The sequence below is a fragment of the Pongo pygmaeus genome, chromosome 16 (assembly GCF_028885625.2).
Source record: "Pongo pygmaeus isolate AG05252 chromosome 16, NHGRI_mPonPyg2-v2.0_pri, whole genome shotgun sequence".
Classification (NCBI taxonomy): Eukaryota; Metazoa; Chordata; class Mammalia; order Primates; family Hominidae; genus Pongo; species Pongo pygmaeus.
Window position 1 is genome coordinate 68,905,985 of NC_072389.2, and position 18,171 is coordinate 68,924,155.

General features: G+C 38.4%; 1 protein-coding gene across 14 annotated transcripts in view; it reads left to right on the top strand.

The window, feature by feature from the left end:
* Positions 1 to 18,171, top strand: part of USP3 (ubiquitin specific peptidase 3) — a 92,692-nt gene that overhangs the window by 16,589 nt on the left and 57,932 nt on the right. For 4 of the 14 annotated variants that reach the window (XM_054450096.2, XM_054450098.2, XM_063652265.1 and 1 more), the window contains 3 exons: positions 9,483 to 9,635; positions 13,175 to 13,235; positions 17,536 to 17,667. In XM_054450096.2, the coding sequence (XP_054306071.1) occupies positions 9,611 to 9,635; positions 13,175 to 13,235; positions 17,536 to 17,667 (218 nt within the window). In that variant the 5' untranslated portion in view covers positions 9,483 to 9,610. Of the gene's footprint in view, positions 1 to 6,987; positions 9,164 to 9,482; positions 9,636 to 13,174; positions 13,236 to 14,317; positions 14,434 to 17,535; positions 17,668 to 18,171 lie in introns of those variants that run through there. The other 10 variants (XM_063652266.1, XM_063652262.1, XM_063652264.1 and 7 more) reach the window with 7 other exon arrangements.

An 18,171-nucleotide genomic window follows, 5' to 3' on the forward strand; every position in this document is an offset into this window, starting at 1 on the left:
ATATCAAGAGTTGGTCTGTCTTGTTTTTGGTGATACTAACTTTGATTACTTTATTAAGGTAATATTTGGTAGGTTAATCAGCTATAAAGTTACTATTTTCTCCTTTGTTATTAAGAAGTAATTTGTGGGAAATGTTTTTAGATTATGTGTATACCTTGTTTCTTACCAAAGTTTTACCCAATAGTTTCACATCCATTGATGATTCTTGCCTGAATCAGTTATTAGTAGGATGATTGCAAGGTGATGATTTTCTGACTCGTAATTCTTCTACATGTTAGTTAGCATTCTGCTATAAGAAAAAACTTTCTCCCCTGCTTACTATTAACTTGCTTACTTAATAAGGACTCATTGTTGTTGTTTTTTTTATTCTAAGGTATTCATCATTATTTATTTTGAGTCTCAAATTAGCTTATATTTAGCTGGTGGGAGCACCCTTAAGCTGTGATTTGGGCACGCACTGTCATTCTTTGAGCCCTTTCTTACTTTCTGGCACAAGATGTTCCAGGCTCATCTTGTACTTAGCCTGTTGCAGCCTTGGTATTAGCCATTTCTCCAAGTAGCCCTCATTCTTTTTGGCTGGGAATAATGTTTATAAACTAAGATCTCTCAGCACAGTAGAGCTAAGAAATATAAATAAATAAACATGTCTACATCTGTTTATGTCTGTGTGTATTTGTGTGTTTATCACCATGATTTTATATTGATACCTACAATTTCATTCAACAGCACAAGCCTAGTCTTGCCCCTTTCCATATTTGTAACACCTTTCTTCAACAGTAAGAACCTGGTTCCCATTATCTACAACGAGTATGTACTCATTTGCACAATTCTATAATCAGAGAAAATAGTTCCAGAATTGCTAACCCATACCATTGTAAAGAAAACCCCTTATAACTCGAGTTCAAATTTGTTTACAGTTCTTTTTGTCTGTATACTGAAAACATAAAAAGTACTATGTTAAAAAGCTATTTGGTTTAGTTTTAGTCTCCCTTTTAATACACTTATTTTACATAAAGTTTTTTCATTTGTTTGTGTTTGATTTCCGTTTTAGATTTTTTTTTTTTTTTTTTTGAGATGGAGTTTTGCTCTTGTCCCCAGGCGGGAGTGCAATGATGCAGTCTCGGCTCACTGCAGCCTCCGCCTCCCAGGTTCAATCGATTCTCCTGCCTCAGCCTCCCAAGTGGCTGGGATTACAGGCGTGGGCCACCATGTCCGGCTAATTTTTGTATTTTTAGTAGAGACGGGGTTTCACCATGTTGGCAGGCTGGTCTCAAACTCCTGACCTCAAGTGATCTGCTCACCTTGGCCTCCCAAAGTGCTAGGATTACAGGCATGAGCCACCGTGCCTGGCCCCATTTTAAGATTTTTAAAATCTCATCCTTACTGATTTTATTTTGCTTTTTGAGTATATAAAACATTATCATGGTTCCAAAAGTTAGAACTATACAAAAAGCTGTGCTAAGCAATGTCACTACCTAATGCCGGCCACTCATTCCTACCCACCCCCTGTAGACAACCAATTTCATTAATTTCTGATTGATCTTTCCTGTGTTTCTTTTTGTAAAGAAAAGCAGGTGGGTATTTTCTTTTTTTCCCCCACAAAAGATAGCAAACTAGATACATTCTTTTGGACTTTTTTTTTTTTTTCATTTGGCTGTATATCCTGGATGTCATTCCATGTTTGTAGGAATTTTCCTTATTCTCTTTTTTAAAACAGCTTCTAGTACTCCATCTGTGGATATGCTACAGTGAATTCCTCTCCTATGTGTGGGCATTTAGGTTGTTTCCAATATTTGTAGTTACAAATAATGCAGCAGTTAATACCCTTGTACAAAGATATTTTTGTATTATCAGGTATCTTCAGGGAAGAACACACAAAAAAATTAACTTTTTAATTGTGTGAGCAGTAATATGTAAGATAATACTTCAAGCTATTTGTCTGCCTACTCCACACTTCCCTTCCACTGTGGTCTTACAAATGTATCCAAGGCTGTTGAAGTGAAATACTTACCTATCGTAATTATTTTTCTGTTGGGAAACCTTGAAATTAGAGAGTTGGAAGTAGCCTTGGGGACATTTTTAGTCAAGTAGTAGCCGATCATAGGCCCTGGGTCAGGGTTCATTTTAAGCAGTTAACTGTTCCTTGTACACACTCATCAGTGCTCTTCTGCCAGCTCGGCTCAGACCAGCTGTTTCGGATACTTCTCCCTTACATTTAATTTAATTCACAAGAGGTTCCTTCATGTTGAACTGTTGACTGGCCACTCCCTGGAGTTATAGAATGGCAGTAGGACAAGACAATTATACATGGGATAGAAATAAGGATTTCAGCATCTTATTTCTCTGATAGGCCTCAGAGGATTGATGGTTATGAACTGTAGATCATCAGAGGAATGGCATCTTGGATTCCCAGATGCTGCTGCTGGTCTCCTCCAGTGATTTGTTTATTTGAGACAGGGTCTTGCTTTGTTGCCCAGGCTGGAGTGCAGTGGCGCTATCTTAGCTCACAGCAGCCCTTACCTTCCACACTCAAGTTCTTTTCCTGTTGTAGAGGCGAGGTCTCACTATATTGCCCAGGCTGATCTGGAACTCCTGGTCTCAAGCGATCCTCCTGCCTTGGCCTCCCAAAGTGTTGGGATTACAGGCATGAGCCACTGTGCCCAGTCCTCTCAGGTGATTAATGACTTCTAGTCTTTCGTTCCAGCTAGTGAACATTGGAGTAGAAGGGAGACATTCTCCTGCATTGCTAGATAACCACGTAAAAGGTTGGCTAGCATAGCTTCCCATCAGAGGGGCCACAAATGGATTACATATGTGTTGAAATAAATTATCCCCTTATCCTCGAGGTGGCTGTGCTCCCAGACAAATCGTTTCTGGCTGTGAGAAGCCTCTTCAGTTAATGTGCATGTGTCATACAGATATTTTCTGTGCGTGCCCTGACATGGGAAAGATTGGGAAGGTAGGCTAAAGCACAGTCTCAAAATTAGCCTCTAAGGGTGTTGCTAAACCAAGGATATTGCTCCTTAAAGAGAACCAGGTAATAGAGTGAAGAGGAATTGAATTATTTAGGGTAGAGGTTAAAACCTACTTGTCCATAAAGATAAGCTGATAACCATATCTGAAATCTGGTGTGATTTGAAATTCTTACTCACTTCTTTGCTAAAACAAAAGTTAGAAATTAAAATGTATTTCTAAGTGACTTGGCTTGTAACCCCATTTTATTGGATATTGGAATATAGAACAGTTCACATTAAAGAACTTAGCATCTTTGTTCGTTTGAATTTTGACATTTTATTCATTGCTATATTGATAATGTACTGGCAGTGCACTAAATGAAGTAGATACCCAGGGTATATTTTGGTTGATGAGATTAGTGAACCAGGATTTAATGTCTTTTCTGAATACTTCTGAGTTTGATGTATTCTAATAAAGTTTTGACAGTTGAGTTGCTTCTGTACTTAAATGTTCTATCTGAGTGGCATTCTGTTATCTAAACCTTATCTCTTAAAATGTGCTTCTAAAATGCATTTTTCCTGAAGTATTTTACATTAGATACGTAAAATTTAATGATTCTGACATTTAAGGTGGTTATAACAGTTACATCAATTTTGAAATAAGCTTATTAAAATTGAGTATTTGGTGTTTTGAATATAATTTAATTTAATTCTGGTATAGGAGGATTTTGAGGGAATGGAACTGACATTCACTGAGTGCTTTCCGTTGATTAGGCCCTGTGCTATGTGCACTTTATGTAGTTTGTCTCATGATATCCTTACCATAACCATGTGAGGTAGAAGGTGGGATTTGACCCGTTTCACAGAGAGGAGGCGGGCTCTGGAACGAACTTAGCGTAAGGTCGTAGAATAAAATAGTAGAGCTACAACTTTAAGACAGTTGGTTCTGAAGCCTGTGCTTGGTTGGTTATGTCACATGACCTGTATCATATTTGTTTTGAGTCTGCAGTGGAACAAATTCCTACAAAGGCAACTCATTCTGTTTGGTACATTTTTGTATAAAAGAGGGAAGGAATTCTTCTTGAAGGGTTCAAGGGCAGGTGATAAAGGAATTTGGCTAGTTCAGCCAAAACAATGTGGAGCAGTTTCCTGGTCACTGTGCCCCTTCCTTTTTAGGTCAGTTGTGGAACAATTTGCTAGGAATTTTGTGAGAAAATTGTGAGTAGTTCCAGCTTACAAAGGCCTGGGATCAGGCATTGCTGGGCATGATGGGGATCAAGTCATGCTGGCTGAGGAATATGTCAGAACTCTTGGGGTAAAGAGAAATAGAAGCAGAATGAGTAGTGTTCTCAACTCTTATAATTATTTAGAAGCATTTTTCCAAGTTCAACCTTCAGTAAAGCCTGGGGTTTCCTAGAATGCTTATTAAGTAACATAATCCAAAGAAGCAAAAGGAAGGAAGGATAAGGCTTTGTGCCTTTTAATGAAGACAAAAGGAATTTCTGCCACTGTTTGTGGCACTTTCTTAAGGATCTTTACCTAGAATTTGGGATTTCTATGGAAATAGTGTTTTTGAAAATTTGAAGGTTTTAAAATTACTTGTTACTGTGTTATTGTTAGGAATGATGTTTGTGCTCAAGAATTAGGTTGTCCTGAGATAGAGGTGGCACATCTAGATTTGAGTTATTAAAATATTGATGTGATACACAAAGATTTAGTCCAAAGGACAGTAGCAGCTTAGTTGAAGATAAATATCAAGTCTTTACTCTCACTACTTCTGTTGTAGAGGGAGTAGTGTGGTCGTTGGATAGCTTTGAATCCTACTGGGTAAAACCTTTTGAAGTTTCTTTTCCATCCTCACTTTTCCTAAACAACAGGTCAGTCATTCCAGTGAGTTGTTTGGTGGGTGTGGATGATGCTGCATCACTGATACTGCTCCCTCTGTAAGTGGTGGTCTGGTTATCTGTTGCTGCATAACAAACAGCCATACATCCTAGAAGCCTAAAGCAACCATTTCATTTTGCTTATAATTTTGTGGGCCAAGAATTCAGGAAGAACTTGGCTGGGATTGCATCAGGTGGAGAACGTGGGCTCACAGAGTTACCAGACATGTGTGTTAAGAAGACACTTTGGAGGAGGATGTTCTGGAGTCTTCTTAACTCACCTGTCTGGTACCTCTGTGCTCCGTGGTGTCTCTCTGTCCCCCAGTGGTGTCATAATCTCCCCAGTCTCCCTGCACATGGTTTGGGCTTCTCTCAGCATGTTGGTCTCTGGGTAATTAGACTTCTTACATGGCGGCTGGCTTTCCCAAGAGCAAGCATTTCAAGCAATAGCAAGAGGGAGATGTGCATTTCATAAGGCCTGGAGTTGCAGGTTGACATAGAATCACTTCTGCCATATTCAGTGTGCCGGGGCAGTCACAGAGCCTGCCCAGATTCGGAGAATGAGGACATAGACCCTGTCTCTCCATGGGAAGAATGTCAAAGAATTTGTGGCCATCTTTAATCTACCACAAGGCCATTAAGCAAAAAGGAGAGGGTTGTTACAAGAAATGCTGAACTGACTTTACCGGCAAATGTAAGCCTACTTACATAATGATTCAGAAGAGACTAGTTGTCAGGAATAAGAAAGGGATAGAGGCAAAAGAGAGCCTCCAGAAGGAGGAAAGTGGAAAAATTTTTCATGGGAAAGTGGAAAGGCAACCAAGATAAACTTTGCTTCGTAATTTTATCTTTCCTGCCTTGGACCTGAAGTCTTGGTTCTGTGATCTTGGCCTTGAGTCCCAGGTGGCCACTTCTGACCACTTTGGATTTGGTGCTCATGCCTGGTCTCCTCCCCAGTATCAGGACCTCTGGTTGGCTTCCCAAGCTCTGTATTGGTCACCCCTTTGGCCCTAAGTACCTCCTGTTGCCCTGTTCCCTGGGAACCTAACCATCCTCTCTCAGCATGAGCAGCATTGTTGGGGCTGGGGAGACATCAGACACTGATTTTGGCTGCACTCGGGCTGCTTGGGCACCTTGGCAGTTGCTTCATGTAGCTTGATTCCTTCTTTTCTGGATTACATTATGGCTCAGTTCTTCCTCTCTTTTTGTGACTTCACTAACTCCTCTCCCTAATAATTTCAAGGGACTCAAGTTATAGATAGAAGAGACTTCTGAAATTTCAGCATAGAGTAGGCTTGTGAACATGCAGTTCAGAGAGGATTTATAGTGTACAGAAGATTTTATGTCTTGCTTTTAAGCATCTAAAAATGTTTCATTTGGAAGGTAAGTTAGGTCCATCTGGAATATATTTTTACTTATATGTACTGGAATGTTTATAGAATTTTTATGGTGCTACTGCCCTATCCTCCAGTTTTAAGAGGAATAACACTTTTACTATTGATACTTTCACGATGTATGTGTGTGTTTTAATAACTGCTGCAAAATTTCAAAATTTTCATTGATTATAATTTTACAAATCCATAGAGCTGTAATCTTGGATTTTGATTTAACTTTCCACTCATGCTTGAAAATTTAGAATAAGTTCATTTTATTAGGACTTTATAATACCAGTATCTTTAAATTTAAAACACTTTAAATTTAATTTTTATTATAAAAGAAATAATTCTGTTTGAAAAACTTTTAACAGTGTAGTGGCTCCTATCCCCATGTCATTCCTTTTACATAGCTGATAACAGCTACTTCCAGTCTTTAAAAAATTTATATGCAGGTATGTAATACATACATAGACTCAGAAACACATAGCATGTTATCTTTTTAAAACAAAAGTTTTACTTTCCTGGATGACTGCTTTGCAGCAGTCAGTGCCTTGAAACACTCTGTGAGTTTAATTTCCAGCCCTATCACTTAGTAATTTAGCAAGTTACATTACTTCTCTGTGCCTCACTTTCCTTTTCTGTAAAACAGACCAAATAATGGTCTGTACCTCATTGGATTGTAGAAGATTAATTAGCGCCTGTATATAGCACACAGTATGTACTATATAAATGTTAACTAAATGAAAATGAACTTGCTTAAAAAACATATCCTAGATGTTTCCTTATGGGTTGCTAATATTTTTAGAGTGTTGCACTTTAAAAATTGTGTAGGGGGGTGGTTTTTGAGTTTCACTGTTGTAGCAGCATGTTTGTCTGTAATGTCTTGAACAGCGATTCCATGTACTTCCCACGCCCTTGTTGCAGTGAGTTGCTGTTACTGATGGGCAATGTGTTTGTGTCTCAGGGATGATGGGAGGCAAGAAAAAACTTGAAAACCATTGGTTTAGAAAATTATACTACATTAGCAGTTAATCTTTTTGTTAAGCCTTTTAAGAGACTTAGGCAGAAATTAGAGTTGGAAGGATTTTATTTATGGGGGAGGATGATATGATTGTTTCATCTAACTTTTGCCAGTCCTTATGTTCTTTAAATTATTTTACTTTGAGACAGGGTCTTGCTTTGTCGCCCAGGCTGGAGTGCAGTGGTGTGATCTCGGCTCACTGCAGCCTTGACTTCCTGGGCTCACGGGATTCTCCCGCCTCAGCCTCCAGAGCAGCAGGGACCACAGGTGTGCACCACCATGCCCGCCTAATCTTTTTTTATTTTTAGTAGATATGGGGTTTCCCTGTGTTGCCCAGGCTGGTCTTGAACTCCTGGGCTCAAGCAATCCTCCCACCTTGGCCTCCCAAAGTACTGGGATTACAGGTGTGAGCCACTGTGCCCAGCATGTTCTTTGAATAATTTTATAATTTAGAGGGAACGTGATCCTCACCTCCTCTTCATTTTACACTAAGGAAATAGACCCAGAATGGTAGTGATGTTCTCTCTTCTGTAGCTAGTAATGGTAGAGCCAGAGCTAGAATCCCGGTCATCTGATCCTCATCTTTCTGAATTCTTGAGAAGAAAGAGACTTCTCTCCCAATTGAAACAGCTGGTGAATAATGGATGCACTATAAATGGCTTACCTGTCAGTGCCATGTGCTTAAACTGTTCTGTGTAGAGACAGTGATGAAGTTGTGTCATAAGCGGTCATGTATGATGTTTTGTCCAAAAATTTAGAATTCCAGACTTGTTGGTAAGCCTCGAATATCAAATATCCTCTATTATGAGATTCTCTGTATGCATACTAACAGGATATTGAAGATCAATGGCTATGTAGAAATAACATATTCAGTGTGGATGTGCTTTTGTTTTAAGAACTCCTTTTCTTGTGAACACAACCTGAAAAGATGCATGGATTAATTAGGCCTCTATAGGCACAGAACTCCCTGGTTTCTGCTCCGGTCTCTCTTGATAAAGGGCCATCTGCCCTTCCTTTTGGAAGTATAGCATGGACTAAACCACTTTTGGCATCTAGGTCACTTAGATGCCTTTGTGTGCCTTCGGTTCTCATCTGGTTTTCAGGAGAGTTAAATGTTTAGGCGGTTTTAGGAGGAAGACTTGAGTCTGAGCCATGTTTTAGAGGCTGGGGCTCTTCCTGCCCTCTCCATGGCCCAGCATATGTGATAGCTTCTACCTTCTGGAGAATGCCTCTAGCTCAGGAGAGGATAGAGCTTCCTCATCTCCTCCATGCAAAGGGGCCCTCCTGCCAACTTGAAGAGCTTCAGGCTGAGGTGAGAACAGGGACAGAGGAAGATTCTGAAGCTGTAGCTGAAGAGGAGGCAGTGAAAGGAGCCTAGTTAGTGCCAGCCTCTGGACTGAGAAGTGAGACACTGCAGTCAGGGTTGGAAGAATCGAAGTAAACCGAAGAAATTTGCTGGAGGCCAGGGTGTCTTGGTTTGAGGAAATTTTACAATCTGAGTAAAAGATGAGTTTCACTTATGAGACTCCCAGTCACGCTGCTATGGCCAAGTGTGAGAAATAAATTGCATGGCTTCCTTTTCCCTGACATCACCTTGAAGTGTAATTGGATATATTAAAGAGCCCTTATAAATTCCCAGATTTAACTTTTTGAGCCTTCACAAGTGTCTGTCCTTATCACCCTTTCTCTCATGTACCAGCATTTAAGATTAAAAAAATAAACACTTTGGTTTAACATTTTTATGTTTTGCTGAATAGACACTATATTCAGAGCCTAAAAATATTTTTATTACTGTGTGGTTTTATTGTGTGGGCATAAGTATGTGTGTGTATATGAGTATTTCAGCTATATTATGTTTCATTTAGGGCTTTACAGACAACCCTGGAAACCTTTAATACTGTTTCCATGGGAAATGTGTTTATCCTGCAGGTAAACTTTTGAATCTCATCTATCTATAAATTGAAACTACCTTTTATAATAAGATAGTCCCCCTAAAGGTCATTAAAATAAATGGTTTTAAGATTATCTGTAGTATTCTTTTATTTGTACAATTACCTGTTCTCTTCTTAACAATAATTGAGAGTTTAATTTAAAGCCAGTGTTTTTCATTCTATTTTATATTTGTCCTGGGTACATTAAAGGTTCTTAATTTGGATGAAGCATGTATAAACAGTGAATATTCCCCAAAGCAATGCCATTTATTGGCTTCAGAATCCCTCATAATACCCTATCCTCTGTATCTTTCTAGCCTTCAAATGTTTATCTGGTGTGACTGTATTATGCCCTCAGAGAGTACTGTATGTTGCCCAGGCTGGCCTCGAACTCTAGGCTCAAGTGATTCTTCTGCCTCAGCCTCCCAAGTAGCTGGGACTACAGATGCAATCACCACCACACTTGGCAGGTAGTAAAGTGGTTTTTTTGTTTTCTTTTTTTTTTTTTGAGATATATTAAAAGGCACAGTCCACAGTCACTTGTTTCCAACGATTTTGGAAGTCAATACTTTATTCCCTTTTACTTTCTCTCCTTATCCTTATGTATCTGTCTGTCTAATTGATGCACAATTCACATAACATAAAATTAACCATCTTAAAGTGAAGAATTCAGTGGCGTTTAGTACATCCACAATTGTTTTACAACTACCATCTCTATCTAGTTCCGAAACATTTTCATAACCCCAAAATAAACTCTATACCAGTTAAACAGTTACTTCCCATTCTGTTGGCCCCCTCAGTCTTAGAGTTTTTTGGTTTTTTAAAATGTGTTACTGAATTGAGAAATTAAAAAAAAAATTAAAGCCTTGTGAGATAGCTGATATTATAAGACTAGCTTTATAATGCGCTCTTCTAAATGCAGTAACATGAAGAAATGTGTTCATGCGCCTTAAGTGGGGAAAAGGAGATCACCAAATTGTGTGTACTGTGTGTAGGTTTACAACCCTAAAGTGAGGAAGAAAGGAACACTTGGTAGGAAACATACCCAAAGCAAAGTCACAGGGATTCTGCTCTAGATTTCTTTTTCCTCGTACAAAGGAGGGACAAAAATCCTCCATAATTAAAAAAATATCCTGGGTAGGTAAAAACTTGGGCCTAGGCCAGGTGCAGAGGCTCATACCTATAATCTGGGCACTTTGGGAGGCTGAGGCAGGGAGGATTGCTTGAGCTAAGGGATTCAAGACCAGTCTAGGCAATATAGTGAGACTCTGTCTCTACCAAAATGAAAAACAGAAAATTAGCCAGGCATGGTGGCAGATGCCTGTAGTCCCTGCTACTCTGGAGGCTGAGGTGGGAGGATCAATTGAGCCTGGGAGGCAGAGGTTGTAGTGAGCTGTGATCATGCCACTACACTCCAGCCTGGGCAACAGAGTGAGACCCTTTCTCAAAACAAAACAAAAACACTACCTTGGGCCTAAACTTACTATTGTAACATAATTATTTCAGGATAATATTAACCTATAAGAGTTTTTTTCTCCCAGATTTGAGTTACAGTCATCCTTCCTTCCCTCCCTCCCTGCCTCCCTCCCTTCCTTTCCTTCCGCCTTCCCTCCATTCCTTCCCTTCCGCCTTCCCTCCATTCCTTCCTTCCTTCATTCCTTACATCCATCTTTTTTTTTTTTTTTTTTTTTTCTGAGGCACAGTTTGCTCTGTCACCCAAACTAGAGTGCAGTAGTGCAATCATGGCTCACTGCAGCTTCACCTTCCTGGGCTCAATTGATCCTCCCACGTGGCTGAGACTGTAGGCACGTGCCACCACACCCGGCTAATTTTTGTATTTTTTGTAGAGATGGGGTTTCACCATTTTGCCAAAGCTGGTCTCGAACTCCTGGACTCAAGCAGTCTGCCTGCCTTGGCCTCCCAAAGTGTTGGGACTACAGGCACGTACCAGTGCACCTGGCCCCAAAGTTCTTAATATTTACTAAGACAAAAAAGCTTTACTGGAGAAAGAAAATATTAATATTCATAACATCTCAGTACTCCAAATCATACCTCAAACCATGAATAGCTGTTCAAGTAAGCTGTGTACTAGTTTACTTTTTATTTTGTAAGATACATTTTATTGGGCTTTCTCTTCAAACTGTAAAAACATCATATTCTCATTGCTGTAAGGCAAACACCATAGGGGAGTACAAATAAAAAGCCAGCAGTCTCCCTCACAATAAGTCTTCCCAAGTACCTGCCTAACAGAGTTGTTTCAGCAGTTTGGTAGGTATTCTTCCACACCTTTCTGTCATGTGGTTTACGTGCACATGTAACAAAATTAGACCCAGTTGAGTAAAAAATGCCTTCAGTGCCTTCAAGGATGGCCCTGATAGTGAATGTAAATATGTGAATGCACTAAGAAAAGGGAAGGCCTTTGGCAACTAGGAGGGGATTTCACCACTCAAAGCTTTCATGTTCAAAACTAAAGTTCTGTGCTGGCCAAACTGTAGAGTCCCTCAGGCAGTAATCACTATGCTCTCCTATTCTCACCTCCTGTCCCCTCCTCTCATACAAATATGGGATGAACATAGTCAAAGATTTATTTAACTCATTAATGAGGGAACCAGTAGTAAGATGGTAAAGCTGGCTCCAAGAGTATTTGGGAACTGAGTGTGTATAGACAGTGAAGAAAAAAACGTTGAAATAAAATTGCTAGGTTAGATACAAAACTGGTTAATATCCTACAGGGTAGTATAATTGTAACCTTTGGAGTCTGCTGGACAGAAATTATTTAAAAACTCTATTACCTGTAATTTCATAGAATTTGGGTCCTAGTCAAGTAAACAGGTCAGTGGTACTATAATTAACTATCTTTGGGAGGAGCTATTAAACAGTGTTTCAGTATACGTTGAAAGGGCTTACAGTTCTCCATTCACCTTATTTCCAGTTTTGGTTAATTTTTTTTTTTTTTAACAGTGAGAAAGTCCTGTTGTGATATGGGATTGGGCAAGAGAAATGTAGGTAGAGATCAGATCTTGGAAGAGATGGATATCCTAAACTGAGAAATTTAAACTTTCTCTTCCACAAATATTTATTGAGCATCTACAACGTGCTAGGTGGTTACTATGATCTTGTGTGGTTGTGCCGCAGTGCTCCTCCCATGCCTCTAGGAGGCTGACTGGTGGCTCCCAAGGGGTTGTATTAGGAAGTCACCTGGGAAGCTACTTTGCGCACAATATACATGTTCTTTGTACTTCCTTCCCCACGCCAATGTAGATAACCTTGAGTAGAACATAGGCGTTTTCAAAAAGCTTTCCAGGTGATTTTGATATCCCTCCCTTTTAAATATCATTGTTACTTATATAGGACTTATTAAAAAATGAATGAGTAGACAGCAAGCAAAATTTTAATCAGTATTTCATTTCCATACCTTCTTGCCTTCCCCACCACTATAATACATCAGCTAAAATCATTAATGTCTTGATTATACCATCAGCAAGAATTATGTGCAGTTGTCATATATTTTATGCAACTAAGAATTACTTTGGGAAAACTAGGCTTAGATTTCCTAATTGTAACCTTATGTTGTGCCTCTTAGTAAATAAACTGAAAGAATTGTCATTTGTAGTGGTATATGACCCACATGGCAAAGACATGTGATTAAATGACTAGACTTAAAAAAATGTTTTTTAACAGGAAAATAGACTGTCGTTAACTTGTCAGAGACTGTAGCGAAAGGGAATAAATAATAAAGGAGACAAGTGTATATGTGTTTAACGTGGTTAAGCTATTTGAGTTGAGTCAGCAATTAAAATGAGCTGCTGTTGTGGACATGCATTTAAATTCTTTTCAGTATAACTTAATTAGGCAGCCATTTTGTGTAAATGCATTCACAAAGCACGGATTTGCAACTTCAGCATTCCCACATAGCCATGGAATTTATAACTTAATCACAGGAAAATGGGGGAGAAATTGGGAAATAACATGATACAATTGGTATATTGTGTATTTTTCTTTTTATTAGTGTGCCGGTCCAACAAAAGCCCTTGGGTCTGTTTGACTTGTTCAAGTGTTCACTGTGGAAGGTAGGTGACATACTTATTACTTCACTGCCCTATTTGCTTTTTAAAATTTGTGTTTAAGCTTTATGTCAGAGTTTTATTGATTTGGATTTAGTACCGTTGTTAATCATAATGCATAATTCTCTGTAGGGCTTCCTTCTCCAGTTGAATCCCTTTGTTCTGTGATACAACTGGGGAAAACATGTAGGGGAGAAAAGCTCTTCATATTGATACTCAAAAGAATTAGTTTGACAATCTGCTAGTAATATTTGAGTGGAAAGATGAGCTAAGGGAATTCTTGAAGTACAAATTTACCTAATGGTTTAAACCTTTTATTAGGGTAAAATTTAAGCACACACAAACATAGAGATGGTATAATTGAACCCCATGTCGCATTCACCCAGCAATTATCAACACGTGGCAATCTTTTTTCACCTATTACCTACCCCATCCCCACCTCTACTGACTTTTGAATCAAATCCCAGGTATGGTATCATTCTTCTGCGAAAGAAAAAAACCCTTAAAATATTTACAGATAAACGAATTCCTTTTGAAAATGATCTCATTGTGGAGTTCATTATTAATTCCTAAGATATACCAAATGTTTCATTGTTCCATTAAAATACTACTTTCTATGAACAACATCTTCTACCTCACCCCACCCCAGTTTAAACCTGAGCATTTCTTCCCAGTTCTTGGCCTCAAAATAATATTATTTAAATAGTAACTCTTCTAGCACAAACTCAAGTAAATATTGTCTGTGGTTTTTTGCCTGGTAGCCGCACATTTATTTCCACTGCTCTTCTAGCTTAGAAAATCTACTTTGAATTTAATTTAGAAGTTAATACCTTAGCAGTAAGGAAATGAGAAATCATACTGAGTCCCATAGGCTGAAATCTATATTGTATTTATCCAGAATATTTCCCCATTGTTATTTTTAAATCCTCATTGCATGAAGACAGCATCTTTCTTTGTTCAGTGAAGTTTTGATTTTTCGCATTTTGAGTCCTGGAATTGAGTATTTTTTCCATGTGCACTTAAGAGTACCTTTGGAAAATGTTAACTGCATTTCTTAATTGTGGCTGTTGTGGTTTTGAAATCTCTAGGATTTGGGGAACCTGAAAATACTTTGTACAGATAACTTTTTTTAAAAAAAGAAGAAAAGTAGAAGCACTTAAATTCTGCAGTTGAAGAGACAGATTCCTCTCCTAGATTTTGAGAGGTGAGAATTATAATGCAATAAAATTTATGTAGTTCTGTTCTCCAGAAGTCTCGTAGTGCTCTACAACCTAAATCTTGATGGTCATGTGCCAATCAAAAGACCTGACAAACTCAAAAATTAGAGATTAATGTTCTTAAACAACAAACTAAAATAGGTTTTGGAAAAATAAATGGAAAAATTTCTAGCCTCTGCAGGTGGACTGTTGCCAATTGCAAACAAGCTTAAATTTAGAAATTTGACATAGTTTTGGAGAAATGTGATAAAGTAGATTAAACAGAAAATTCAGAATAGCCTGAATTTGGATCTCCATTTTACATAGCTGATTGGTTAATATTCTTTTATCATGTAATCCCAGCTGTTGATTGCTAAATTTATTGATTTTTTGGTAATTTTAGACTGCTTGTCTTTAGGGAAATCATAAAGTGAATATTCTTCCCACTAGGAAACATAGTTTATCAGTAGCATATATGGGTTATAAATTCTGCTGGTCTTCATGACCCCATCCCATTGAAGTTATTTTTCAAATTTTTGTGATTGTTATTAGAAATTTGTGACATATGTGTAGTGAAATTTTTCCTCTTGTGCTGTAGACCAAAATGTCTAGTTAAAATCCAAAACTAGATGAGGGAAATATTTAATTTCCTGTTAGCTAGTTTATACAAAACTGTTAACCTCTTTGACTAATGTATTCAGGTATTAGGCAAAACATTGCTAATCTTAATATCAGTATTAATACTTCTTAGTTTATCTCTGATATGCACCAGAACTATTTAAACATCTAGTACATTTAGAAACTACAGCGTTGTGGTTAAACAAACTATATGGACTACGTAAAGATGACGAGTTCTCAAAAATGTGCAAGTGGTAATGTGCTTATTCAGTATTATTACTGTAGCAATGAATTACTGTTGTTTTTCATGGTTTAGTATTATAAATATATACAATAAGAATAGGTGATTAAGATGATTAAGTATTGAACCTATATGATATCTTAGAGTTTACCTTTTATTTTTATGTATTTATTTATTTATGGGACAGAGTCTCACTCTGTCACCCAGGCTGGAGTGGAGTGGGGTGAGCTCGGCTCACTGCAACCTCTGCCTCCTGGGTTCAAGTGATTCTCATGCCTCAGCCTCCCAAGTAGTGGGATTACAGACATGTGCCACCAACCATGGCTAATTTTTGTATTTTTAGTAGAGATGGGGTTTCGCCATGTTGGCCAGGCAAGTTTCAAACTCCTGACCTCAAGTGATCTGCCTGCCTTAGCCTCCCAAAGGGCTGAGATTACAGGCGTGAGCCACTGCACCCGGCCTTACGTTTTATTAAATAGTGTTTCTTGACCTATACAGTTACATGTTATCTTGAAATATGTGCTAAATGTGCCCGCCTGCTAAGCAATTGGTTGTTTGGATTCTGAGTGAGTAGTAGTTAAGCATAGAAAGAAGAATGCTAATAAAATGATTGCTAACATTCATTTGTTATGAACTATGGATTATGTAATCACCTAACAACCCATGAGACACAAAGTACTATTACGTCCATTTTACAAATGAGAAAACAAGTACAGAGAGGTTAAATAATTCATCCAAGCTCTCATGGCCAGGATGTGATAAAGCCTAATTTTGAACCCAGGCAGTCTAGTTTTTGCGCTTATCCTCTTAATCATTATTTGACTCTAAAATTCATTTTAGTACAGTTTTATGAACAGAGGACTCAGGTATATGCAAAAGTGTAAAGTACAGGGAAAAAATGGAGAAAGAACATGATCACATTCCGAGTTGAGGTTAATAGTGCCTTGAATGTGCCCAGTTTTCCTGGGTAGAGGGGCTAGGTTTGAAGTTGATCCTTCCCAGTTCCCGTAACTCTCCTACTTTCTCCAAGGTAAGTGTTGTTCCTGGTGCAGTTAAGGTGCCTCATGATGCAAATGTCATCTAACTCTCTGCATCTGTTTATTTTGGTACCATTTAACTAACATTTGTTTTGACTGAGTTTTCAAGTAGGCCTTGCCTTCCACACATTGGCAGCTTTCTAGGAACTGGGAAATGTTGCTTAAGGGTCTTCACGTTGGTGGTCAGTGACAGAATTGTGCAGTCTCTAGATGAAGGTGTAGATGAATTTGGGTGTACACCATGTGCATATGGAGCCTTATTTCAGTTTCATTGTGCCTGCTGTAATATTAAATCTGAGTTGGAATGTGTTACACAATTTTTATGAACATAATCAACTTTTGATTAACTTTGTCCATGTAGAGAAATAGCAGTTTTTGTAAGCTTAAGGTGATTTTTGTTTTGTTTGGATTATTTCTAAACAAACATGTTTCCATATGAGAGGAGCTGATTATTCAGGCATTCAGATAAAAGACTGGAAGCTATATTGGTGAGAGATGGAACATTGTCCTGTTTCTCTGACTCTCACACTTTATGTTAAGCAGCAACTTGAGCAGAGTCTATGGCCCTGTGGGAAGTGGCTGAGTAGTTTACTTAACAGAGCTTGTCTTTGATAATATCCCAAGTTGGGGGTTAGTGGTCTGAGAGAAAAAAAAAAAAAGCTATAGTGAAAGCAGCAGCAAAGGAGTTTATAAATAATATCCATGGTATTGAAACCGATTTGCATAGATTATGCCTTTCCTTGCCTGGGCCTACTCTTGTATATAATTAAAAGTTGACTATAGTATTTGGTTGCAAAAAAGGAGCATAGGCGGGTGGATCATGAGGTCAGGAGATCAAGACCATCCTGGCTAAGACGATGAAACCCCATCTCTATTAAAAATACAAAAAAGAAAATTAGCTGGGTGTGGTGGTGGGCGCCTGTAGTCTCAGCTACTCAGGAGGCTGAGGCAGGAGAATGGTGTGAACCAAGGAGGTGGAGCTTGCAGTGAGCCAAGATTGCGCCACTGCACTCTGGCCTGGGCGACAGAGCGAGACTCCGTCTCAAAAAAAAAAAAGTATTTTAAATATTCAGTATAAGAAATCACTACATGACTGACTGCTGTTATAGGATTTCTTTCTTATTTTGATTTGATTAATATTTAATTTTATCATTTCCTACTCCTTTAATTTCCAAAGCAATATTTAAAGTAAATTTTCATTTGGTTTTTGTAAGGTATGTGAATGGCCATGCAAAAAAACATTATGAAGATGCACAAGTACCCTTAACCAACCATAAGAAATCAGAAAAGCAAGATAAAGCTCAGCACACAGTATGTATGGATTGCAGTAGCTACAGTACATACTGGTAAGTTAACATTTTCTGGAAATGAGATTTCTTACTGTGTGCAAGTGTGCTCTCCTCCCCTCCCTTCCCTCAGTCTCTAAGCCAGTTACTACTGCTGTTACCTCCTTTTAGAACTATTAGGATTCACAGAGGACTGGAGCCATTGGGAACGCTTATCTTTATTCATTCAGATTTTACTTTGCTTTGTTCCTTTCAACTTCTAGGCCGCCTCTTCTCTGCCTCCTCTTCTCTCCCACCTCCTGTTCCTCATCTATCCTAGCTTCAGGGAAATAGATCTATTTCTTTGTTGTTATTATAATTTCTTTTTCTTGTGTTATTTTAAATTGAAGAATAATGTGATAACCCATGTTCAGAAGAACTCAACAAACAAACCCATGTGCCTCCTGTCCCCTGTCCAGTTAACATTTTTGTCATATAATCTTAAACATTTTAACTGCTTTGTTTAAAAAAAAATTGTTCTGACAGTCTCCCTTCTCCCAGTGCAGTTCCACGCTCCTCTTCTAC